Raw genomic sequence first — 26,826 nt, 5'->3', positions numbered from 1 at the left:
CAAATATCGGGATTGTCCCAATAAAACTGGGACATCTGGTCACCCTAGTGCCCACATGAAAAACAAGGCCCTGCTGCCAGCTGAGTGGCTGCTGGCCCTGAGCCTTCCCTATCTGACTTGTCTGCTCTCCCTTACTGGCTTCCCAGTGGAGGACTTCACAGGGGTTCCCAGGGTCTTTGTCCAGGCTGGGGCCTCAGAGGCTGGGATTTCCCACAACAGCCCAGTCCAGGGTTCAGCAGCTTGTTGGTCTCCTTAGAGGCTGGTACTTCTGAGTCCACCCTGTCTGATTGCTGGCTCCCCTGGTGGGCTCTCTGTTCAGTCGAGGGGCCCCTTTGGCCTCAGGCAGTTCTCGTGTGAGACAGTCAGAGCCGTCTCCACTGCTAAATAATTATCCATCAGCTGGTCTGTGTTGGCAAGGGACTCTGGCCAGTTTTTGAGCACCCAGTCCCTACAACAAGGGTGGCTAAACTACAGCCCGGGAGCCGCATCTGGCACTTCAGATGTTTTGATCTGGCCCTTGAGCTCCAGCCAGGGAGCAGGGTCTGGGGCTTGTCCCGCTGTGGCGCTCCAGCTAGGGAAAGGGGTCGGGGACTAGCCCTGCTCCACGTGTTCCGTGGCTCCGCGTGGCTCCTGGAAGCAGTGGTATGTCTCCCACTCTGGCTCTTACGTGTAGGGGCAGCCAGGGGGCTCCACACACTGCCCCCACCCCAAGCACTGCCCCTACAGCTCCCATTGCCAAGGAACCATGGTCCATGGGAGCTGCATGGATGGCACCTGCAGATGAGGCAGCGCGCAGAGCCACCTGACCATGCCTCCGCATAGGAGCCAGAGGGAGGACATGCCACGACTTCCGGGAGCTGCTTGAGGTAAGCGCCGCCCAGAGCCAGCACCCCTGAGCTCCCATCCCCCATGCCCCAACCCCAGCCCTGATCCCCCTCCAACCCTCCAAACCCCTGCATCCCAGCACAGAGCACCCTCCTGCACTCCAAACCTCCCATCCCCAGCCTCACCCCAGAGCCCACACACCCAGACAGAGCCCTCACCCACCCACCCCCACGCCCCGACACCCTGCCCCAGCCTGGAGCCCCCTCCCACACTCTGAACTCCTCATTTCTGGCCTCACCCCAGAGCCCGCTCCCCCAGCCAGCACGCTCACCCCCTCCTGCATCCCAACCCCCAATTTCATGAGCATTCATGGCTTGCCATACAATTTCCATACCCTGATGTGGCCCTCAGGCCAAAAAGTTTGCCTGCCTCTGCCCTACAACCAGCTGGAAGTATGTGGACAAACTGCTTCACCACAATAAGCTCAGCCACCTCAATTCCAGTCTAAGTCTCCAGCTTTAGTAACCTCCAACATAGGCCTCTTAATTTCTGGTCAACCACACAAGGCCGGGATCCACAGGGGTATTTCTTACCACAGAACCTCTGTTGGAAGGTTTCCTCTGTGATGTCAAAGTAGTCAAGTAAGGCCAATTTCACCTGTGCGTTGTCTTGGCCAGATACCGTGTCCAGCCCCCCCCAGTATGCAGCCTGCATTGGTCACATCAGGAGAGGTATCAACAGGGTGGCCCACTGGTCAGGTGGCTATTGGGCTGCTGTCACCACTTGCTTAAATGTTATCAGGAAGGCCTCCAGGTTGTCCCATCTTTGAGTTTCACTGGCATAATGGGGCCACTAGACCCAGGCCTACAGCTCCTGGAAGAGAAGCCCCAGGGATACCTTGAGGCTGCATCAAGACCACTCTCTGTTGGATCAGTCTTTATGGCTGTTCTTGCTATTTTGCCTCTAAGTCCCAGACCAGCTGCTGCTGCTGGACACCCATTTGCTGCAGGAGTTGTTGCTACTGTTACTGCTTCTAGTTCTTGATAATCCATTTGAGAAGACACTCTAGGTCCATGTTGTCTGATCTACCAACCCACATATCTAGGTTGAGGATGTCTGACTGTCTGGGTCAGATCAGTCAGTTCTCCTTCCTGTCCAGGGGTGGGAAGGATGCCCACATTCTCCATCAGTTGTGAAGGGGTCAGCTCCCTGCTGGCACTGCTTCATAGCAAAGCATGGCAGCTCTCTCTCCACAGGGGTCTGCTGCCACTGGCTGCTCTGGGTCTGCGGTAGCCTGCCTCTTCCTGTGACTTGGCCCTCCAACCAGGTCACTTCCAAGTCTCTCTCCTTCTGGATTGGTCCATAAACAAAAAGCAAGGGGAATTAACACAAACAAACTGTGTTAACAAGAGATGGAGGGGAATGCCTCCCTTTCAGGGTATATAAGGATCAAGCTTTTCCTTCCCTCAGGGAGGAACCTTCAGGCAGTTGTTGTCAGGGCCTTCCGTTGGCCCTTTCCTCAGGAGCTGAGGGTTGAAGATCTGTTTTCTTCTCATGTCTGCCCACAAGTGAGCTGTTCTGCTTCCCTTTTGATTCCTCCACCAACCAGTGCATGCCCGGCAGGTGTGACCAGGGCGGGGCTTGCAGACCCCAGAGCACCTCCTTAACCCCTTGTTGTCCAGTGTGGGCTTGTATACTCTTCATCTTCCATACCCCTCTTGATCACTCCATCTCCTACAGACTACTCTTACCTTCTTCATCTACCATAGATCCTCTCCTTAATTTGTTCACTTCCCATAGACCTCCCTTGAATTCTTTCATCTTCCACAGATGCTCCTTGATTACATTTCCCCAATTTATCTACCTTGTACAAACCACCATCAAACATCTTGATCTCCTATACACTTTCCCACTAACTTCTTTGTCTCCCAGAGACACTCCTCAGTTTCTTCACCTTCCAAGGGCATGTGTAACCCACACACCTTCTGGGTGTGGTGTTCTGTTCCATCTAGTGGCACCAATACCACTTAGAGAGAGAGTTAAATGAATCTGCTCTACAGCCTTAGCTAACAACCAGTTGGCTTTTAGCTCATGTGGTAGAGGCTCATGCACTAAGCTAAGGAGATCCCCCAGTCTGATCCCGCCTGCCAATGACCAGGGTCTGTCGGCATTACATATGCAGAACACAGGATCATAAAAATCTCCAAAGCAGGTGTTTCTCAAATGAAAAAGATATTTGGATTTTACTTTAGTTTCACAAGCTTTCTCTTCCCAAATTATGATTGTGAAGCATGAGACATCAAACTGCTCAAGGCATGGCTGCAGCATTGTGAAGTCCTAGGCCTCATGTGCAACTCTGTCCTGGGTGACTACTACTAGCCATGGTGCAGCAGTAAGATGCCCCTAGACACTGAGATTTTGGAGCACCCTAAATACAGTGTAATAATAAAAGCCTCCTGAGTTTTGTGATTTTGAAATACTTTGGGACTAATGCAGCTTTGGGTGCCTTCAGTTCTAGAGTACTGAGGTAAAATTGGCCACGTGAACCTCCCTGTCCTCCCAGCAATTCCAAAATGACAAAAGTCAAATCCTCCTGCATGCAGCAGGCATGTGAAGCTGTACCAGAACATCAATCCCTGTGAAAGTGGCTTCTTGCTCACTTTCACTGAAGGATTGTGGGGAGGAGGAAGCTGAGGCATTATCAGAGGGTCACAGAAAGGTAGTCTGTCTGGATACATTTTGGATACCTATCTACTCCACTAATCTAGCGCCAGACCACTGCAGTTGGTATAAAAGCCATTCCCTCAGCAATTCTGATTGCCCGAAACAGTCTTTGTGTATCTCTCCTCTTTATCTCTGTTTAAATTCTCATCTTAAAACCTGACTTTTCTACCCTGCCTCCAGACCTCTTCATTTCTCTCCCTCTTGCTTATTGGCCTTATGACTGAATGCTTTAATATTTTCACCATGCAAGGCCTTTATGTCACTGTTTCATGTAATTTATACCTGTGAGCTGGAGCCTTTCCCAACCTGCTCTCAAACACAGTACACACAATGTATAGAGTCCAAAATCACCCCCTTCCTGTTTGGGGGTTTGGCTTTATTAATAAAGATACCAGCAATAAGAAAACAAAGTTCAGCTGTTTCTCCCTCATGACTGCTCAGCCCACATCCTAGATTGTCTCCCCAGACAGCCATTTCCATTCCCCTTTTATACAAGTGCAGTAATAAGCCACCTACCTCAATGAGTCAGCAAAACCCACTTAATCCTTTCCCAGAAGGGTCAAAATTTGCTAACAGGGTGGAGTGTTTCAGGCTTGTTATACGATCATATACTGTCCTCTGTCTTGAATAATTTAATTCTGCAGCAGCCCTGGGATTCAGTTTAAATGAAAAATGTAATCTGAATTTACTGCAAAGAAACAAAATAAGTAAAATCTGTTCCTTTTTTTATTTCCCTCCTTCTGTTATTGTTTAATCGCCTGATTTTGAGAACCCCTTTCCCTCATAGATCACTGACCCTCTAGTGATTAACCTTGTCTTGGATCCTTACTTCTAACAGATCCAGAAGTCTAATCAATGAGGGATAGTTGAGTGAAATGGTTCTAAGCTTATACTGAATTTAAAAAAAGACAGACACATTTTATCATTAATTATTATGTAGATGACACTGCTGATGTGCATGGCACCATACAGACAAGTAGGAAGATAAAGTCCATGCCCTGTGTTGCTTACAATCCATATTAGGGAGTTACCATACTGGGAAGTGATAAAATCATAACAACATCTCTCTCTCAAAATCATGGAGAAAGGGAGACGAGATGAAAAGACACAGAAAGAGAAAACTATTTTTGAGGGAAGACTAGTACACCAATGACAGGTTTCTACCTGGGTTTCTGCTTATATTTAGTTTTAGGAATGCTGTTGCGGAGGTGTCTGGTGTTTCAAAATATAATCTAAATATGAGAGGGAGCAGATAATTTCAGAGTGGAGATCAGTGATGGAAGCTGGCTAAAGGTATTTTGAGATAAGATTTAAGGGAGAAATGGGAAATTTGGCTGGTGATATATTATATTATTCAGCCAAATAGTAAGTGTCTTCATGTGTCAGAGACTTACAGTGATGTACAATCCACACAAATAACTCCTACAGTGGTGTCTAGATGAGTTGTCTTGTCACATGGGACGTCATAGGATTCAGCACACCATGGCAGGGATTCGAACCAGGGTCTTTGAAGTAAATGAACATAGAGCATGCTGACTTTAACCCAGAGGCTGATTAAAATTGCCATCTCTTGAAAATAAATGTGAAATTACCACAGAGTTATCATTCAACAGAAACAAGATTTTCTCTTTGAGCTGTAGTCTTTGCATGTTGTATTTCAGCATGTATTAGTCACCCATTTGTTTATTACCAGAGATTGGTATGAGTACCACCCTTTTATTTAAGGCAATAATGCTGATAAACAATAAAAGACACAGTCGGACTGCAGACATAACAGACAGGGACCAGCTGAACTGCATACATGCATGAGCCAAATTGAACTCAGGACCTGTCCTCCAAAATAGAGCTTTACCTTTTGAATGAAATCAGAATATCCATTATTAAGACTACTAAGCAGCCAGTAGTATTAAGTATTTTTCCTCTTGTAGACCTCAAGCAACTAGCAGGAGACATAATCATATTGGACTGTGTCTAATTCCATCCAGTTGTGAGCAGTGGTATTACACAGACAGATCCATGAGTGTATTAAACTTCTAACAAGGAGGATGCATTCTTAGAACATAAGAACAGCCATACTGGGTCAGACCAAAGGTCCATCTAGCCCAGTATCCTGTCATCCGACAGTGGCCAATACCAGGTGCCCCAGAGGGAATGACCAGAACAGGTACTCATCAAATGATCCATCCCCTGTCGCCCATTCCTAGCTTCTGGCAAACAGAGGCTAGGGACACCATCCCTTGTCCATTCTGGCTAATAGCCACTGATGGACCTATCCTCCATGAATTTATCTAGTTCTTTCCTTGTTACTATATAGGTTATGTTAGCTCTACTATATACATGTCAAGATCCACCACCCTAAATATAATCATTTTAAAAAGGGTCAGACACTGTCAAGTAGTAATTTCAGAGTTTGGCCTTATGCTATATACAGTATGGGACTATCCTTGAGTTTCAAAGTTGCTTTCCTCCCTGTAGTCTCAACCAATTGACAGCAAATAAATTAAGAAACCCTAAAATATAAATCCCCACAATAGCTACATTTAATGGATATTTTGTTCTGCTGCAGCTACTCAGTGGAGCAAACCTTAAATGTACTGTATGCCTCAAAATCATGTTGATATTTATGACACTGATGAAGTACACATAAAAAAGCCAAATTGGCTTTTGCTTAATAAGAAAAGGAGTACTGTACTAAAAAAAAACCCTCAATATTTTCCATATGGGAAAAGGCAATGCTGATAAGAGATGAAACCACACTGTCAAGCATCTAGAGAGATTGTTAGTTCCCCATCCCCCTATTTATAATCAAAACAAAGCTAGAAATAATGCTAGAGTGACTCTTAAATGACTCCAGAAAAGTGAAATAATCAAAACAAGACCTGACCAAACTCTTCACTTGTGGGTGCTGTCCCAGAGGGCAGAATAGCTTTACCTGCTATTGTTACTAAAATACTCTCTGGATACAAGTGTTTCCTAAAGATTTATTCACACCTATGCTAATCATTTAGCACAAGCTTCTTCTTTTTGACAAACCACAAACACTTCAAATAATTAACCTTCTTCCTCCAAGTCTGTTGATTAAGGTGAAGAAAGCTTCTTCAGGACATCAGCAGTGCCCTGGAAATCATGAAGGATGATCTGAAATATAATGATGAGTGATTCAGGTGAGAGATCTGTGTCTGGGACTCCTGCTGAGGCTGGGACCCCACTTCAGTCCTGATGGTGCCTTAACAACCTTGTCCTCAGTCATTCCTCTCTTCTTCGCCGGAGCTTTGCCTTAGTTTCTTCTTGCCGGCTTCTCCAGGCAGCAATAATGGCATCATCATCCATTTCTTCTTCCTTGTGGGTGCTTCGTCTGTACTGTGAGAATTGCCTTGATGCAAACCTCTCTTCACTTTCTTCCACCTTCTCTTCTCTGTCTCCGTCATCTTCAGACTTTGAAAAACTCTGAATGAACTTTCTCTTTGCTCCAAATTCTGACATGTTGGAACTAGACTCCTCTTCAGATTTTTCCAAGTGACGGGATCTGACTCGACTCTGCGTTGATGGTCCTGAGGATTCAGAATCATAGGACGGCTCTGGGCTTTCTTCCCTAGAACTTGTCTCTCTGGCCTTTGTTCGTGTGAACTTGTACATTTCCTTGTCCTCTTTTGCAGAGGTAGAGGAAAATCTTGATGTGGTTCTCAGTGAATCACCTTTACACTGATAGGAAGAAGAACTGTTCACCTCGTCTCTTTGGGATCTGGAGAAGCTATACTTGCATGCTTCAGAGTCCACCTCTCTGAGAGTGGATGATCTATTGTATTTCTCTCTAGCCTTTTCAGCATGGTCATGATATGATGTCTTTCCTTCTGCTTTCAGGCCACTCAGCCACTTATCAACATTGGTCTCCACCTCTGAATTCATGGCACCAGTATTTGCAAACTGACCAGAGAAAGCAGAAGCTGGATCAGTTCTGTCAAGATCTGTTTGGAAAGGGTACCGAATGCCACCTATTGTGTTCTCTGTGTTGTCTTCGACTTTCTCTTCATCTTCTCCCTGGGCCTTCTTCTTCTTAAATAAAGTGCTGCGCTTGTTGTCTCTGACAAGCTTCTCGATTTGATAATCTGACATTTTTTCTCTCATCTCCATCTGCATCTCCTTCTCCTTCCGGCTGAGTTTTTTCAGGTCAATGTCATCTGCAAAGAGGCTGTACAGTGGCTTGCTTGTTTGAGTCACCCTCATGCTTGAGCTAGACCCTCCTGCCCTCATGCTCATTGAGGCATTGGAAGACAGAATGGACTGGGTGTCAGCACCGTTCATGTTCCTCTGGCGGAGCAGAGAGCTAGCTACAGACAAACCACTCTGTGCACTGAGAAGGGAGGCCTTGTCGTCATCGAGGCATCTGCCAAAGTCACCTGACTTCACGCTGGAGGCCAGTGTGGAGGGCGGGTGGGACAACATCATTATCTCATTTTGTTTCTGAGCAATGGTTTCGTTAACCACACTGGCAATCCAGTTCTGAATGCTGGCCATGGATATCACATCACCTGGGCCAACTGGGATGTTGGGTAGAGGTGTGGTTGGCATTTGGGGCTGCATAGCCCCAGCACTGCTTCTGTTCTGAGGTAAAGATGAACGGTTGCTCTGCATGCTCAGTGAAGAAGCTGAATCTTCAGCACCACTTATGGAAGGTGTTGAGGGCCAAAGAGATGACAGCGGGATACTCCCACTCATTGCGCTCTCTGTCTCCCAGCTGCACAGGGACTGGCTTTCTTCCAGGATCTTTTTTGAATGTTCAAGTAGCTCCATTCTCCTCTGCTTCCTTTTGGCTGAAGCAGAATCTTCGCCTTTGGCAAGCTCCACAATATCATCCTTGTTCTCATTGCCCACCCTCTTCTGGTGTTTTATTTTCCAGGCCTGGTACGCTGTCAGGTTGACATCTGATAGATCCTTCTCTTCTTCTGCTGACTCCTCGACTGGCTGGCTGCCATCTTCCATCTTGGGGGACACAGAGGATTCTAAATCCTTCTTGTGAAAGCCAAACTGGATTCTCTTGATCTTCCACCTTTCAAGAGGGGTCAGCTTGTCTTTGTTCTTTTTACAGAAGTTATGAAAGGAGCTGGTATCTGAGATAACACTCTCCTCATCCACATCTCTGCCCTTTCTTCCTGGCTCTGGTTCTGGACTTTCAACACCACTTTTATTCCTGGAACGGTATCTCTGAGCAGCTTCCTTCTCAATCTCCAGCAGCCTCTTGTTCCACATATCCCAGGTGCTCTCCGTAGACATAGAATCTGTGCGGCCCCTCCTCAGTCTGTTGATGCTGCTGGCTTCCAGTTGTTGCTTCAGGATTTGGATGTCAAGGCTGCTCACACTCTCCGTGTCACCCAGTTCACTTGAAGGATACGGCCTTTCTCCCATGTTGGAGACTCCATCCTCCTCCCTGGGTAGCCAATAACCTTCCTTTTCATATTTTGCATTTCGACTCTGCCACTCTTGAATAATCCGTTCCACATTCTCCTCAGATTCCTCTCCTCCTTGATCTGGAAATTTTGTAGGTGTGCTTTCCACATCCTGATTTGGTGGCTCTCTTGCTGGCAGGCCTTGCTTCTGCCTCCATTCCTCATACAGCTGTTCCTCCTCCTCCTCACTGATCAGAGTGGGTTGTTTGGAAACCAAGCTAGCTTTTCCCATGGAGGAAGAACTCATAACACTTCCCAGAATGCTGGTGGTATCCTCTTCCTCTACTGTGATGGAGTGCACTTTGGCTCCCACGACACTCCCAGAGACCTCCACTCCAGACAGCAGGGAATGGGTCCCTGCTTCGATGACAGAACTCTGGCTGGCTGTGTCATCATCATCCCCAGGGTCTTCCTGCTCTCGTTCCTCCAGCAGCTTCTCATTGAGCTCCCTGAGCTGTTTCAGGAAGCCGTCATTGGGGTAAATGGCACGCTTCTTCCTTATAGTCATCAGGGCCTCTAAAATGGTCATGTGGTGGAAGATCATCAGGTAAGCAGCCACCAGCACAGCTGAGCGACTGATTCCCATTTCACTGCTTACCAGGATTTTACCTACAGGTATGAAATATAAAAGTGTCAGATGCTTTCAACAACCTACAAGGTTAATCTGCAATGCATCCCAATAGGCCTGATCCAAAGTCCATTGATGCCAATGGATTTCTTGATTTCACTGCGGTTTAGATCAGACCGATGTTAAATACTTTTTTCTGTTTTATTTTCTGATTTACCTTAATTAAAATTTGAGACAATCAAAATAATACCAAGTAACATGTGTACATGTGCCACAAACTGTGGATGGGCACATTTTAAAATAAGCTAACTACAGAAATTGTATTAATAGTTTGTACTTATGTAGTGCATTTAATAAAAAAAAATCTCAAAGCACTTTACAAACATTAGTGACTCGAGCCTTACAATACTCTTGACTTGCTATGTGACCTTGTCTAAGTCACTGAGCCTCAGTTTCTCCAGATGTAAAATGTTTACACTTCTCCCATTTATCCCATGTATATCAATGTGCTATTCACTCTGAAACCCAGCGAAGCAAATCTAAAGTGTCAGCTATTTCACTATTGATATTTTACCAGAAACATTCAACTTCCCCTACTATCCCAAATTGCCTCTCACAAATTCCTACTTGCCAGAAGCCCCAGCTGCCTCCTTTTAGCTCATCAGTTTTTCCTATTGAGACCTTTTGCAATGTAGTTACGTTGTCAACACAAAAATTAGCAGCACATTCAAAATGTAAGGGCAGAATAAAATTAAGTGAATTTATTAAGAAAATAAATAACACAAGGGATACTGAAGACCATGGTAGAGGTAGAGGAAGACTGACTGTAGTATTCATTTTCATATTTAATTTAGTTAAGATCTCTATTTTTAATTTTAGCTGATATTGCTACAGAATTTCCAGAATGCTATACTATAGTTCCATAGAAATAACCAGGTCAGGAGAGGTTTTGCATAGAATTTAGGTCCAACAGAGCATGCAGGACTTTGGCTATAACCACCTAGAAACGCATTACCTGTTTTGTCTTTCAATAGCACAGTGACCCCTACTGTTCTGTAGTAGATAATCTAGCAAAGGTAAGGACTCAGCATACAGGACATAGCAGCAGATAGCCTTGAACAATAGCTGGATATTATTGCAATAGTAACACGTGATATGCTGGGCCTTATGTGGGGGCAGTGCAGGACTAGGCCTGGGGTATTCACCAGGAGCCTTCCATCTGCCATATACAATGGAGCCAAAGGGCAACTAGAAATCTGGTCCAAAATGTTCTCTGTGATGCCTCCCGCATCGCTGGATTTCCAAGTGTCCAGGAACTAGCCCAGACTCCTTACCTCTGTATGTCAGCAGTGCTTCATCAAGGAACTCCGCAGCCTGGTGAAAGTGTTTGGAAATGTCCATCTCTGGGAAATCATCCACCTCAATGCCCAAGTACTGGATATTCAAACCATTGTAGAAATCTGGCCCTGTGTACACGCCAGTACCATGAGCCGCATTCAGGATATGAGTGATCCCAAGCCTCTTCAGACGGCCTTTGTTCACTGCAACACTCCTCCAAAGAAGAGAAAGCAATATTAGAAGTGGGCTCCTGTTCTGAGGCTGGAGAGAGCCAGTCCATTGTCCAGGGGGCCAGCAGAGGTGGTGTTAGAAGGAGAGATGTCAGTAAGAGGGTAACCATGGCTTGATTAAAATGGGAAAACAACCAAACAGAATGAACATAATGGGGCATGGAGAGTGACAAGCCAAACTGGATTTCACTCTTTGCCAGCCCAGTGAATGCTGTGAAAGGATCTCTACAAAGGTCCTTTGCAATCCGAGGGGTTAGAAAAGGAACAGGTTTTTGGCTGAGAGGTGTGTACCAGAGCCCTGAACAATCTAAGGGCAAGAAAAGGTGCATGATATTGAAAGACAAGATCTTTAACATGTATGATTGGTGCCCTTAGATTGACCTAGCAGCAGCTTAGATAGATTCCCATGTGGGGACTTTCCCTTTGTCCTTAAACTCAGGGACAGATTGGAAAAAACACTGTGTGAGGAGGATACTCTCCCAAGCTCCTGCCACAACTGAAGCTCCACCCACTCATGACTCCACCACCCACTCATGACTTCAAAATGAGATTACACTCTCAGTAGACTATGCACATCTTCATCATATGATAGTCCCTCTCCTTTCTTGGAAGCTTTGATTAGTAATATAATAATTAACAATATTCACATGTAAGTTGCCATAGGTAGTCTTCAGAGCTGAATCCCCACTGAGATACATGAAAGAGTTCAAATCTCTTAGAGCTATTGTTTCAGGCTCTCTTCAGACTCAGGCACGCAGCAGGGGATTGGTTAGACTCTGTTCACATTTTGAAGCTTCCTTTGCAATCATAAGAGCCAGAGACTCTTAAATAAAAGCTGAGATTCTGGAGCACAAAACAGTGGCTGTCAGGCAGATGTACCCAGTCACCAACTTGGTGCAACCCTTCCCAGCCTGACCTCTGCTTAAAGGAATATTCTATCTGTTGGGCTGTCTCTGCTTTATAGACACTGATACGGACACACAAGTTTACCCTTTCCACCCAACCATCTGACTGCTCTGTTTCTCAAATGGCTAATGCAGATTTCAGAACTGTTAGTAGCAACACAGGCTGTCAAGATTTGTGAATGGTGAAAATGAGATGGGAGCTGGAGATAGGGCCAACTCAGCACCTTAGAGTAGGGTTTCTATCCCATTTAGGTGAACAGAAGACAAGCCCAAATGCAAGTATGTCCAGCCCAAGAGACTGAGGTGTCTGTAGATACAGTAACCTCCCTCCCTCTATTATAAGATTAGGCAGAAGAGTAGCACCCTCTCAGTGGTCTTCTAGCAGTTATATTCAATACTTACTTGAGAGATGCTCAAAGAGAAGCAAGGTGCTGCAGGACACATTACTGGTGATTCATTAGATAGCACTCTTCCCTCTTAGTGCTGAACCAATGCCCCAGCACAATGCTAGGGAGCACTAGGCTGCTGAAGGTGCTGTCGTTTGGAAGAGCCATAAAACAGAGACTCTGGCCACTTGTCTTCAATAAATTGCATGACATTTCCCCCGTCTGGGCCAAATTCCAACTGCAGTAATTTCATTTTGCTTACAGTTTCCTGGGTACTTTTAATTAGATATGGTGTTCTTCCCCTCTTTTCCTAAACTGTTCTGAAGTGTCAATGTGTGTGGTGCAAAAGCTGTGGTTTTTCACAGAAGTGGTTGCTTTTCAGTGCAGTGTGATCTTTGTACACATAGACTGTAAAATGTCTTTGGATCTCTGGGGATGAAAGGCATTACATGTAATATATATTAAGCTGAGGTGACTTTAGTGACGCCATCAAACCCTTCACTAGGAATTTTGTGCAATCTCGAGGACAAAAGTTCATACTCACTTTTCTGCTATAAAGACGTTGGGCCAGACTTCATCCACAGGATCCCAGGGGGACTCCAGCCTGTCCTTCATGAGTGCCCTCTGCAAGTCCATCACACACGGTGTGTTGAACAAGCTGGTGTCATCAATCTTTTCTTTAACTAGATTGTACAGGTCCTCCACCAGCAGCTGCTCTGCAGACTCCAACATCCCCGGACAAACTGAATCCACTTTGACCTCCTTTGTCTTCAGCTCTGGAATGAGCTGACTGTCACTCAAAGCATGTGAAGAATTCACTATTCTTTCTCCCTGGAACAATCCTGGGGCTTCTTAACTTTGTTGAACAGTGTCCACCCAGCCAGTCTGAAATGTGTGCATGTGTGTGCTTAGGCAGTAGCCTCAAGACAGTTAACAGGGGACTGAGCTCAGTAACCTTCCTTTCATCCCTTGTAGATCTAGGTTGGCTAAGTTTACAAGTGAAAAGGAGTCTGGGGCAGTCTCATTTTAATCCCAAGCATATGGGGAAGGGAGCTTGCCCAGTGGTTAGAGCCAGGAGTGGTGGAAGTTCCCTAACAGTGTGTGTAGGGGGGGACCAGTGCCCAAACCAGTTCCTCACCCCCTCTTCTCCCCGACACCCTGCCCCTGCCCTGCCCCTTCTCCCCGAGAACCTGCCCCTTGCTGGCTCCTCTCTGCCACCTCTCCACCATTGCTTGTCCTTATGGCCGGTAAAAAGTCGGAGGGCATTGTCCTCCCACTTTTAAAAGTGAGGGAGCCATGGACCCCTGCCCCCTCCACCCCTGTTCGGGTGCCCCTGGTTAGAGCAGGCAGCTCTGAATCAGGACTCCTTCACTGTATGCTATGACTGTGCCACTGACTCACTATGTATGTGACTTTAAGGCAAGTCTCCAAACATGTCTGTGTAATGGTAGGTAAAATGGAGATAACCTCTCTACCTCATGGTGGGGGTAGGGGGTTATGCGGCTTCATGAAAGTTTGTTTAGCACTGTAAGATCCCCAGATGAAAGAGGCTAACCTAGTGCAACCAAAGTCTTTCTTACTTACCCTGCCCCTTTGATTCGCTTACCTTCATTTATTATCTGTTTAGCAGCTACTGCAGAGGACAGGTGGATAGGCTCCATGAAGATGCTTTCTGTGTCTGTGTCCGATATCACTGAATACCTGCCAGTCAATGATATTGGTATTAGACAAACACTTCCTCATCTGCCCTGCACCTCTGGTATTGCTTCCCTTCTCAACCATTTCAGAGGGAAGCAGCAGGGAGGGCAGACAGAGGACCTTATGAGGGATGGAGGGAAAGATACTCCCCCCCGGACGGTGTGATAAGTGCCTTTGGAAGAGATCTCTATCATCCAAAGGATGTCTGCAAGAGGTGGTGGTGGGGTCCTATGGGAGAGGATTTGGCATTACATGTAATATATGTAGTATAGGAGGTAGGAATGAGGGGCTATGTGGCAGCAAGTGGGTGAGAGTGAGGCCTGCAATGAGGATCTCCGGTCAGTGGAAAGAGACTGCAGAAGAACAGACCTGGAGAGGGAGTTCCTGCAGGTAGGTGGGTGGGATGGAATTGTTAGATGGGTTATTCATGTGAAGGAGAATTTAAGGGTACATCCACACAGCTAACTTTTTTGCTTGAAAATCACTTCTTATTTATCATTAGTTATAGTAGAAGGAGGCGCTAGAGATTGGCTCTATAGATTAAAGAGCATCCCACTAGCATGGCTTCTGAGCCCAGGCTCCAGCCTGAATGTCTACACAGCTATTTTAGCATAGTAGTACAAGCCCCAGGAGCCAGAGTCTATAGACTTGGACTCTGAGACTCACTGCTGCAGGCTTCTGCTTGCTGTGTAGCTGTATTACTCCTGGGGGATTTTTCACCACTGTGCATGTGCATAATTCATGTTCCATGCATATTTTTATTTTTTTCAGCAGCAAATAGCTTCTGCCAGAAAGTTGCTGGAGTTCTGCCTTTTGCCCACCAGAGGGCACTGTGATGCTAAAACAGAGCAGCCACTCCCGGCCAGCCCCAGCTAGGATAGGGAAGAGAAAAAGCCTTCTTCACAGCCCATGTTGGGCCAGGTCAGGAGACAGACAACATGGGGCACATAGGGTTGCTGGGGGTCACAGACAGGGGCAGGGGCTGAATGGGAGTGGAAGCACAGGACCATGGGGGGAGTAGGATGCAGGGCCACATGGGGGAAGGAGGGTGGTTGAATGGGGGCACAGAGACAGATGGGGACAGGAGGGAGGGAGGTGCAGGGCCACATGGGGATGGGGAAGGGAGTGCAGGGCCACATGGGGGAACAGGGGTGGCTGAGTGATGACACAGAGACACATGGAGATGTGGGAGGGGGTTCAGGGACACATGGGGATGGGGGAAGGGGCTGGCTGAGGGGGTACAGGGGAATGGGTGTCTGAGTGGCAGTGGAAGGACAAATGTGGATGGGGTACAAGGACACATAGGGACGGGGCAGATGTGCCTGACTGAATGGGAGAAGCTAAGGATCAGTCAGGGTCTGCATGGGGGAAGTTCCCTAACAATCCTTCTCTGACTCCCAAAAAAACCTGTTCCATACTTTTCCCATCCATACCCAACAACCTTTCAAATTCACACCCATGCTCCTTCCCAGAAATTATTTCCCTCTCCCTTAGCTCCTCCATTACTCGTAACTCCCTGCATGGCTTTTGAGGGGTGTAGGAAATATGGTTCTGTATTGTAGTTTAAATGAATTATTATTCAAGAGTTCTGTATTAATATGCCCAGTAAGGAATCTATTTGTCAAAAAACATTTCCTGAAACTTTTTTGTTGTCTGTATTGTTAGACATATTTGCTGACAGGTATTTTGAAATAAATTTCCAAAATAATTAAAATTGGTGTGATTATATTGTGTTAATTTGACAAATAAAATATGCAGAATTTTACAGAATTTTAAAATATTGTGAGCAGAATTTTTAATTTTTTTGGACAGAATTCTCCCAGGCGTAATGTATCCCATGTTCTTGTACCTCCCTCATCACTAATATCTGAGTGCCATTCCAGACACATCTACTCCAAGTCTGCTGCTCTGCTTTTATATGAAGGGTGGCTTCTGACTATAGTTTGGTGAAGAATTCAGAACAAATTATGCTGCAATTTTGGCCCTTTTTCTGTTAACAAATTGTCTGCAAACACTATTTGACTTTTATAGATGTGTTTGTTCTTCCAAATTATTTGATGGATGGTTTAAGTGATCATATGGCAGGCTATGGATCTCTTGCAAACTACTCACCACAGTGATTGCATCATAATTTGACATTCACTGTGTGTTTGGTCAATCAAGTCACATGGTATTGTTTCTGTTCTCTGGCTGGACAATTACTAACCCCACCAACAGCTTTCATAATGGCTGCTTGTACATTCAGGACCAGATTTTCAAAGCTAATTAGGTGCCTAGTGGGATTTTCAAAAGCATCTAGGTATCTAACACTCATTGAAATCAATGAGTTTTAGGTACCCAGTTGCTTTTGGAAATCTCACTAGGTACCTAAATACCTTTAAAAATCTGCCATCATTTGAATACACATTTATATGAGTATTTGTGACCCATTCTCTGCCTGTGAACATTTTTGCAAACAAAAATGTGCTTCTTTGATTGTCAATGGAAAATGAATTAAAGGTTCATTAATATAATCATAGTGGTTCTGTGAACTATGTGAAATAAGTTTGGGGTCTCAATTCCATTCCCATGGGACAGGTAGCCACATAAAAAAGCCTCCATTGAAACTGCTGCTAACTGGGCTCCTTGTTGATAGTCTCAACAGAGGTGTCAAGGACAGAACAGGTCATATATACTGAGCTCCCCTCTCATCCCTGGAGGAGGTCCCTCTGGGTTACTTCCACAGGGGCTTGTATAGAGGAAGCGTATTCTGCTGCTGGTGGTGCTGTACTTGTTCAACGGATAAATAGAGAGCATCAATCTCCAGAGCTGTCAATCCTACATCTTTCACCAGGAATAGATTTATATACAAAGAATATATTAAAGAAAGACATGCTGAGTTCATTGTGAGCAAGTAAAGGATAAAACCCCAGGGAAGCTTGTCCCCTGTGCCCCACTCTGGTCCTCAGGGCCCAGCATGGCATTGGGGTTAGACAGCTGACTGTGGAGACTCACTCTCTCTCTCTCTCTCTCTCTCTAACTTGAATTGGTGGCTGTTTCCTCTTCTTCCATGAGAAGGCCTGGACATCTCAGGCTTCTGCACATACCAGCCAGGCAGCCAGCGGCATGGATTAAATTGGTTCCCATAATAACTGGCCATGGGAGGGTAGGTGGGCAGCATCATTCCAAACCCAGGAGCAGCTGAGGAGACTGGGGTAGGCAGGAAGGACTGTGCAGTGTGATGGGTTGGTCCAGAAAGAGTTGGAGAGTTCAGACCTTGGCTGATACAATTAGATGGAGGCGGGAAGTGGTAGAGGGCGGGGGCCACAACTGAACCAAATTTTTACAGTGGGAAAATGTATTACCCTTCCTTTCCCCTCAGTCAAGACTTTCTGAACAGATTTTGCACATGCTTGGTCCCCAAATTCCCCTCCAGGTTCACACCAAGCATGTGGTGTCTCAGCCCAAACCAGTATTTGTGGAGAGAATCTTGATGAGCAACTACAGACAGGGAATTGAGGGGCATCCACTCCTGTTAGCTATGCAGGGTGGGGAACAAAAGTGGGTGGGAAACCCCACAACATCTGCTGAAGAGGGATTTGCAGAAGGCTCCACAAATCTAAGTGTGATTCTGGGAGTAGGGAGGGAGAAGAGCAGGGTAGTAGCCACTGCATGTAGCATGCTTCCCTCTGCAGAGCTCAGCTTTCGCTGTGGAAATCCATGTGCGTGGTGGAATGTCCAGGTCTGCAGTCTGTTTGAAAGGGAGGAATGGGGCTTGGCTGTTGGAGCCACAGACAATGGTATTGTCTCCAAAGGGAGCTGTGCTGCTAGGGGCACCCAGAGACCCACGCTGAGGGGATGGCTCTACATCATCAGTTCCCAAACTGGGGGGTGCACGCCCGTGGGGGGGCATGAAGAAATTCCAAGGGGGGCGCGAGGCTGTGAAATGTTCATAATGAAAAAAAAAATAATCAGCGTATTTTTTTTTATTTATTTAATAGACCAGACAATAAATTATACATATTCTGTATACATAATAATAACTATTCATAAAGTTGTCCAATTACAGGCCTATATTATTTAACTGCAATAAAGTATTAACAATCTTCTCATTTTTGATTATGAATATAAGTAGACAAGAATAAAGGTATAACATAAAGTACAATAATAATAAAAATACAACTATAAATAAAAGTATATAACTGCAATGTTTTCAAAGTTCATACCACAAAATGCTAATTCTTTTTGCCTTTCAACATGTAGGAGTGCCGTTTTGGTTGGTGGGGAGGCCGAAGAACAATGTAGAAAGTGATGGAACTTTTTAAAACTTCCTAGCTTGCTTGTGAGAGCATTAGAGACTGTTCTACCGTGAGAGTGGTTACCTCCACCACTCACCATGCAAGACAGGCTACTTGCCAGATTGGTGATGGGGTATATATAGGGTAGCACGAGTCCATACATAATAGTAGTAGTAAATAAATGTTCGCGATAACTCACATTAACTTGCATCCATTATTAGTCACGAATCAGGAAAATTATTTTTATAGATTTTTTTAATTAGTATATTATGGCCGCGATTAAGAAAAGGAAGTACGATGAAGACTACATTAAGTTTGGTTTCACTGTCATGGAAAAAAACGGGATTGATCATCCTCAATGTGTAGTATGCCACACAGTTCTCAGCAATGACGCCTTGAGACCTAGTCGTCTTGAGCAACACTTGACAAAGAGCCACAGCACTTTGAAAGACAAACCAAAAGAGTTTTTTGCTGCTAAACTTCAAAATTTAAAACACATGAAGCTGGACACTATTGGAGCTTTTCATCAAGCATCGGCCAAAGTGATAGAAGCATCTTATAAACTGTCATTGTTCATTGCTAAAGCCAAGAGAGTGAACATAATAGGAGAAACTCTTGTGAAGCCTTGCTTGTTGAAAGCAGCTGATAGTGTGCTCGGTGCCGAAAGCAAGAAAAAAATATAAAAAATTTCACTTTCCAACAATTCCATGAAACTTCATATCGATGACATGGTGAAAGATCTAAAACTTCAAGTTGTGGAGGCAGTGAAAGCTTCTTCTTTTTTCACAACTCAGTGCGACGATACCACTGATGTAGAACAATGCTGTCAGTTGCTCGTCTATGTTCAATTCATTAATGATGGAACTGCGAAAGAAGAACTGCTTTTTTCGAAGGAATTGACAACCACATCAAAGCTTTCTGATGTTGGTTAATGGTTTCTTAGGCAGGTCTTCAGTGACTCAGCTTTCTGGACAAGTCACACACGCTATCTGTAGGTGGAAGAGAACAAACCCCTTCTGGGGTATATAGACTTTACCTTCTCCCGGCCCTGGTATGGGGACATACCCTCAGGGAGTCCTCCCTGAAGACACTGTCTTCTTGTTGCCCTCCCTGGGCTCAGACCTTTCCCAGTCCCAGCAGCCAGCCAGGAACTCCTTCTTAGCTCCGCTGGTCCCTGCCCGTACTGAGCTGTCTGTGATCCTGCTGCTCTTTAAGCCAGCCATGAACTCAGTCCTCTCTCTGCCAGCTCCAGGCAGCAACTGACTGACCAACTCTATCTCTGCTGCTCCTTTTTATATAGCCCTCCTGGTGCCTGATTGGCCACTCCTGCAGCCCCTTTGATTGTCTGCTTTCCCTACAGCCAACCCTAGGCCACTTTTCCTCTCTGGGATGGGGGATGGCAGGGCCCTGAGGCCTCCAACAGGGAGCCGCTGGACCTAGTCCACCCTGTCACACATCTCAACAAAACAAAACCATAAAGTGACTGCACTGGAGTCCCTTGCAGGGGTGTGCTGGTGCCTCAAGTGCTTGTGTGAGTACTGCTCCTAGTGCTTGCTTCAAAGGGGAGTTGTGATGGTCCTGAGCTACTGCCAATAGGTTGCAGGAGTTTCTGTGCTGCTGCTGCCACTTGAACAGCTCCTTGGACATCTCCTCCTGAGAGCCCTCTTCCAGTTCCTCCAGCTACTGCCCTTCCTCTGACTGGCCAGCGTCACTGACCAGCAGAAAGGAAGCAGGGCCGGATGCCAGTAGGGCATATAACACTGAGAGATCTGGGTCGTCCGTGGGTGGGATTGAACCTGGGACCTCTGGAGCTTAGTGCATGAGCCAAAAGCCATATGACTACAGCCTCCTCCCCTCAGTGGTGTTGGTGCCACTAGATGGGACACAACACCACACCCAGGAGGCGTGTGGGTTACAAGCCCTGATCCTGGGAGGGCAGCTTGTAGCCGTTTGAATGGAAGTGTCTCTGCAACTTTAACTGTGGTATTTGGTACTGACAGCAGAAAAGGTAATAAGTGAAGGAGGTGGTTCTGTTCAGTCTGAATGGCTGATCAGGTGAGGAGGAGGAGGAGAGAGAGGTGGTGATTAGGCGATATTTCTACATGATTATGTTGCACATTAGCCCAGAAAATTGCATGAGTGAATACAGTAAAACGAAGCAAACATTCTAGCTGTTGCTGGTAGCAAACCTCATGCTTAAGGCTGTTAATGGAAACCATGTATTCCCTATTTGCATACAACCACATGCCCCAAAATATCTCCTGTTTGGCAGAATCTTTCCATTGCTCCCTACTTCCTGCCGCAGGTGCAGTTTGAAAGTTTCTGGGAAATCCTGTCAGGAATTTTGCATTAAGAAGCAGGCACTTAAAAAAAAAAATCTCACACTTATTTTGACTGACACCTCAAAACTGTCAGAAGCCCAACTTTTGCTGCCCGTTGTAAGTGGCATCCTTCTGCCTTGTTCCCAGCCCTTCTGTGTGTGTGTGTGTGTGTGTGTGTGTGTGTGTGTGTGTGTGTGTGTGTGTGTGTGTGTGTGTGTGTGTGTGTGTGTGTGTGTGTGTGTGTGTGTGTGTGTGAGAGAGAGAGAGAGAGAGAGAGAGAGAGAGAGAGAGAGGCCTGAACCAAAACCCAAAATCCAAATAGCCTCAATCTCTAGGGGGTTAAAATTCACACAAGGGGTTTGCAAATCCATATAATGGGCTGAATCAAAAGCCTGGATCCCAACATACCTGGATTTTGAAAGCCAATCTGAATTTTGCAAGTTAACAGGAGGAGGGAGAGTATAAGGAGTGGGAAAGCAATAATGCTTCCTCCCAGTAATGCTTTTGTCTCTCTCTCTCTCTCTGTGTGATCTAAGATGAATGAATGGGATAAATAACACATGAGCTCCATCCCCACAGCGTCTCCCCCCGTCACCCAGTACGGCCTATGCTGGTATTCTAAATCCCTGCCTCTTAGAGGAGAGGGAAGCCTGAGGCTATGTTCTTGATCTGAATAAGATGGGTATGTGTGGGGTAGGGGAGGAAGGGGAAGCAATTTGTTACTTGCAGTCAGGAAGCCATGGCAGTCCCTGTGGCAAATACACTCACTGGCTGGGGGAGGGGCTGCGGAGGTAGCGGGCCTGCACTGCCTTCACGTCTGGCCTATCCTCTTCATCTGGTACCACCTGCTCGCTGTCTGAGTCCTTGCCGCTTGCCATGGCCAGCTCTGAGGATCTGATGCAGGAGGGGAGATGGCAGGAAGAGGGAAATAAGAATACAACATAAGCACTGCACTCAGGAAAACCCCTTCAGGAGAGGCATTGGCTGCCACCTGTCCAAATTTTCCTAGGATAATCCTTTTGTGAGGTAGTTGTCCCAGGAAATCTCTAAGGGTGCTCAGCACCCACTGCCATCTGTGCAGTTTTATGGGCTCAGGATCATCCTGGATGTCCTGCTTTTTTGTACCTCAGAGGTGGCAACCCTAGGCTGGGCAGACTGCAGGCAGGGCATTCCCCATGCCCTGCGGTGTGGTGGTACAACAATGATTTTGCATTGCAGACCATTATTACAGAAGTGGCATGAACACCTTCCTGGCTGGCAGGGGCTGGGAACTGTGCAGAGAAGGAGCAAACAGGCATGGGGGCCAGGAAGGAGGACGGGCCTTGGGTGGCTGTGCAGAAACTCTATCTCCTTCCACACAGCTCAGCCCTGCTAATAGACACTAGAACAGAGGTACCTGAACTGTGGGGCGTGCCCCACTAGGGGGGCATGGAGGAACGTTCGGAGTGGGGGTACGGCTGGGGCCAGGTCCATCCCCCACAGAGGGGCAGGGAGGGAACGCCACCCAGCTCCTCTCCTGGCCCTGGCTGCTACCCGTGCCCAGGGCTCCGTGCCTGGTGCCCCGGCTGGTGGCCCTGTGGCCAGTGCCCTGCTGCTGGCTTTGGCCCCCAGCCAAGGCTCTGCTCCCACCCCCAGCTGTGGCCCCAGCTTCAGCCTCCTTATCCCTCTCTGTGTCACCCCCACCCCCAGAGTCATGGCCCTGGCTCCGGGGTGGGAGTGGCGTGAGGAAAAAAGTTTGAAGGCCACTGCACTAGAAGGAGACTCATCCAGCTAAGTATGAGGGGCTGGACATGGAGACTGAAGAAAATGAGGGTGGGGAATATGAGGCCTACCCTCCTCATAACCAAACACTGCAAAGGATCAAGGCCAAACCCTTGATTCTGACCAACTCTAAACCCCAGGACTCGCCCTCAGGAGGCCTGTGCCATGAGCCAGCCTCTGCCAGCGTGCAGTGGAGTGTGTGTGCGTGTGTGTGTGGTGGGGGTGACATTATTTGGTTGGGAACCTGGAGAAGCAGCAGCCAGTTCCACAAGCATCACAAAGTGAGTTCTGGCTCTCACTCAGGGAGTGTCTGTCCCATTCCAGCCCCAAGGGCTCAGATATCCCTTGGCAGCTGGTCTCAGATATCAGTGCAGCCATGTCCCATAAACAAGGGCTGACGTTGCAGCCGCTCATGGAGTCGGGGAGATGGGAAGCAAAGATGTTAGGAAATGGCACTTACTGTCTGTGTCCGGAGCTCTCCTGACAGCAGAATGGTCACTCCCCGTCTTAGGCTCAGCGACGGAGCCCAGTGGATGGGGCAGGAAACTTGGCAGGGGACACAGCTAGAGCGAGAGATCAGCCGCCCTTCCTCTCTCTCTGCGACTTCTTCTCTAAGGGGCAGGACAACTGTCAGCACCAAACCTTTAGCAGCTTTCTAAATATAGGGTCTGCCCCACACTGGCTGCTGGGTCGCATGGGAAAGGAATTCAGTGCCTCATAGACAGCCCTTGGTCAAATTTTTAACTCTTCCCATGCTGGGGGCTGAATCTCCTGATATTTTCTGGCTTGGATTTTCCTCTCACAGACGAGGCCCAGAGGACAGCCAAAATTCCACCAGCAGGGAGCCCCCAGATAACTGCCCCCCCCCCCAGGGGCAGTCTGAAATGCTGGTGCACTCCCTTGTGCCTTGCTGCAGTGCAGCGTGTGATCAGCTGCTTCATGCTGAGAGGGAACTCTGTGGTATCAGAATGGCTCCCTCTCCATCAGGGCTTACATGGGGGGTGAATGGCAGTTTCCCCTCTCCTCTTGCTTAACAAGAAAACCTCCATATCCAATCCCTTCATGGGTTCTCACAACATATTTTTTGGTGGCTTCAGAGTGCAGCCATCAACTCTTGCTGGTGGCTGCTCTGAGAATTTTTCCTAAAATACTTAATTAACATTAGGAAAAACAAATAAATATGCACATATACAAGTCCAGATCATTGTAATTTATGTATGTAGCGTTTTTTTACAGACTCAATAATAAAAATAATGTATGGTTGTCTCTAGTCTTTACTGGACCTAAGCAGAATAGAAACAAAAATAAGGTGCTTTGCATGTTTTGATTTTTTTTTTTTAGATTGCTAGTTAGTAAGTTTGCTCCTGTGAAAAATGATATTTGTATATTTGTTAATATCACTTTTCACAGCAGACTTACTCAGCCCTGGCATGCTGGGAGACAAATTAAGCCCTGGATGAGGAGGTAGGTAAGAAGGCAGGGGGACCAGAGGCAAGAGGGGGCTGGAGGAGGCAGCGGGGGTTGAGGTGATGGTGGTGGGAGGGTGAGTCCAGGGATGGAGCCCAAAACCCTGCAGCTGGAGGACACAGCCCGCTGCCATGTGGCCAGAGCCTGCCACCCACCACCCCAGAAGCCTGAAGCCCGAGCCCCACTGCACCTGTGAAGGTGGGGAACTCACACTCGTTGCCTGCTCCTAAAGTGTATGTGGCTCTGGATGGGGTAGGGACCAACCCCTGCAAGCAGCCCTGGGGAAGGAGCCACTGCTTTGCTGCCCCCCATTCCCCCTCGATCACAGCCCAGGAGGCTGTGGCTGCAAGAAAAGCCCCTGGGGGCTGCATGCGGCCACGGTGGCTGCATTTGAGAAACACTGCCTAGACGCACACAAACCAGCCCAATGGAACCTCTACATCCCCAGGTAGTAGGTTGATTTGCAACTAACTGTAGCCTTTACACTAAATTTGGTACTTCTTTCTGGCTAACCAGGATGACACTCTATTTATACACATGTATTTAAGCAGTTATAGAGCTCAAATTATGTTTATTCAGATTCTTAATTTTTACCTTTTAGAAAATTATGAAATGTTTCTTATTTACTGAATGATTATTAATTTTTTGCTTGTGATTTGTGTCAAGCTGCATTTGGCTGGAAATTGGAATTCAATTAAAAATGCACACAAACAGCATTTTAAACTTTTTATCAGTTAAATAAAACTAGGATATATAAGAAAAAAGTAAGTTAATCAAAACCAGTTTTGCATTTAAAACTAACTGATTTATTAAACAAGGGAAGTATTATTTGTAGTTAGTGAATTGAACTGATTGTTTCTGTTTCTGGTCATGATGTCCTTCTAGATTTTGGAGGTGGTAGATCTCATCCTCTCATACCTCAATTTTATGAATCAATTAGAAGAGTAAAAAAACTTCCCAGCTTGTTCAACTTCCAACTAGTAGCTTAACTTTGAATGGACTAATAACTGAACTGAACTAGCTGAATAAACTGAAATGAAGAAAACAAACGTTCTCTCTGCACCTGCAGAAGAGGATACTGCTGTCAAAAGCTGGCATAGCACTTCAACAAAGTCTAGTTCCAGGTGCTCAGCCAGTGATTTCCAATGGTTCAATGGTTTGACTTTCTTTAAAATTTCAGCAACAAGTATGTACTACTAGAATATTATTTTTTACATAATTGAAATTAATAGATTATCATAAATTTAGGACAGAACATATCTGCCATAATTTTAAATTTAAATAATTTATTTTTTAAAATAAAAATGTATTTAATTTAAATGAAAAATATTTGGTTTAAAGAAATGTCTAATGTAAATTAAACAGTAATACAATAAAAAGGGTTAATTTTTTAAATTAATCTGTTTTTATCTGCCATGGTTATTTGTCACTGTACAGATCGCTCTAAGTGCGCTCTTGTGTGCACTTTTACCTGGCCCTTTGGATTAACTCGTCATTTCCTTTGTGTACCTATCAATCAGCAGAGACCAGGAAAGGTGGTTTATTTGCCTGAGAGGGTAGGGCAAGTTCATAACATACAGCAGCTTCCCTCGGGTAGAGAACAGCAAGAGAGTTCTCTCTCTAGTAGTGAACTAGTTTGTCAATCTAGCTGAAGGGTGGGGAAGATGAGCAGAATCGAAAGAGCAAGTGAAAAAGGATTGGGGAAGTGAATCCAAGCTACAACCGTGAGGCTGCCCTGTTAGCCCATTAACTACAATAATTCAGCTACTGAGCAATCCTACAGGGAAATACTCTGTACGGAGGATAAGGAGAGACCATGAGAGCTACGAAGGGATCTCAGCTGTTCATGTTGAGTGTGGGTGAGTACTGTTTTGGTACTACAGGGGATGGGTGGAGACTGGAGGGAGGTGAATGTTACACAGGCAAATATCCCAGCCATTCCTATGTGTCAATGTCCTTTGTTTAGTACAAATCTTAGCCTGTTTATGAGATGGTAGGTACAGTGATAATGCCTCCATGCTACAGTGTCGGGACTCACAGGTAACTCCAGAAGTCTCTGCAATTTCAGGGACAGAAAGGGAATGGAGTTTTGTATCATGGTGGCAAACATTTTTTAAACCAATTTAGAATGGTTTCCATAGATATTGTATATCCTTTGTCCCTAGAATTCAAAGGGGGAAAGTCCTTAGCTTCTACTATCTACACTGTATGTAGCCGTTTCGGACCCAAAGTACAGACCTGCCAAAATCTATAAATCAAATTGCTTGTCCTTGCTTTTATAGTCAAGAGCCTCTGCCCACTTCTCTGATCCTCTGCCCTCTCATTCCCCCCTGTACAGCCCACTCTGCCAGTGACACCAGCCTTGACCTGCCTTTGTTTCCTCACACAAATATCACTGTGCCTTTTTCCCATGCCAGCCTAGGCATAGAACACTCTCTGCCACTCCCTCTGCCTCACTCAAACCCCTCTGAAAAATCTCACTTCTTTCGTGAAACCTGAGAGACGGGAATTTGTATTTAATACTGTACAATGGAATTACAAAAACTGTGTTCCTCAAGAAGTGGGCACAGACTGAGTCACTGGCTGATCTTATTGATTACTTACTTATTGATTACTTACTGTTTTACCCCATCCCAGACCATTCCCCTGCTATTTGTTCGCACCCTCACCTCTTGTGTCATGAGTGATTCAAGATCTAACGCTGTTTGGAACAGGAACTTTGTCTCTCTTTTTAGTGACACACCTTGCACCCTTTGCCAGGGGCTGGAATGATGGACAGGTTGTTCGCAGTGTAGTCAGGGCCGGTGCTACCAATAAGGCGAACTAGGCGGTTGCCTAGGACGCCAAGATTTGGGGGCGCCAAAAAGCAGTGCCCCCAATTT

The 26,826-nt window shown here is 46.2% G+C and overlaps 2 protein-coding genes across 8 annotated transcripts in view; one reads left to right on the top strand and one right to left on the bottom strand.

Annotated features, from left to right (window-relative positions):
• GPA33 (glycoprotein A33) overlaps positions 1-26,826 on the top strand; it is a 102,943-nt gene that overhangs the window by 58,867 nt on the left and 17,250 nt on the right. Inside the window, exon 1 of one of the 7 annotated variants that reach the window (XM_039521093.1) lies at positions 14,949-15,039. The exons of 5 other annotated variants lie outside the window; for them this stretch is intronic. Coding sequence is in view for 1 of the 2 variants with exons in the window: in XM_039521088.1 (XP_039377022.1) it covers positions 25,761-25,803 (43 nt within the window). In the remaining variant the exon portion in view is untranslated. Of the gene's footprint in view, positions 1-14,948; positions 15,040-25,537; positions 25,804-26,826 lie in introns of those variants that run through there. One more of the 7 variants, XM_039521088.1, reaches the window with a different exon arrangement.
• Positions 6,350-23,097, bottom strand: STYXL2 (serine/threonine/tyrosine interacting like 2). The gene is made up of 6 exons (XM_039521080.1): positions 22,938-23,097; positions 21,485-21,610; positions 14,027-14,121; positions 12,965-13,196; positions 10,896-11,113; positions 6,350-9,602 (listed from the first exon to the last, which is right to left on the bottom strand). Exons 2-6 carry the CDS (start codon positions 21,592-21,594, stop codon positions 6,796-6,798), a joined length of 3,462 nt encoding a protein of 1,153 aa, XP_039377014.1. The 5' UTR covers positions 21,595-21,610; positions 22,938-23,097; the 3' UTR covers positions 6,350-6,795.

This window comes from Mauremys reevesii, linkage group 1, assembly GCF_016161935.1.
Source record: "Mauremys reevesii isolate NIE-2019 linkage group 1, ASM1616193v1, whole genome shotgun sequence".
Taxonomy (NCBI): Eukaryota; Metazoa; Chordata; order Testudines; family Geoemydidae; genus Mauremys; species Mauremys reevesii.
The sequence above is the reverse complement of the archived record's forward strand: the minus strand, read 5'-3'. Positions and strand labels throughout refer to the sequence as shown.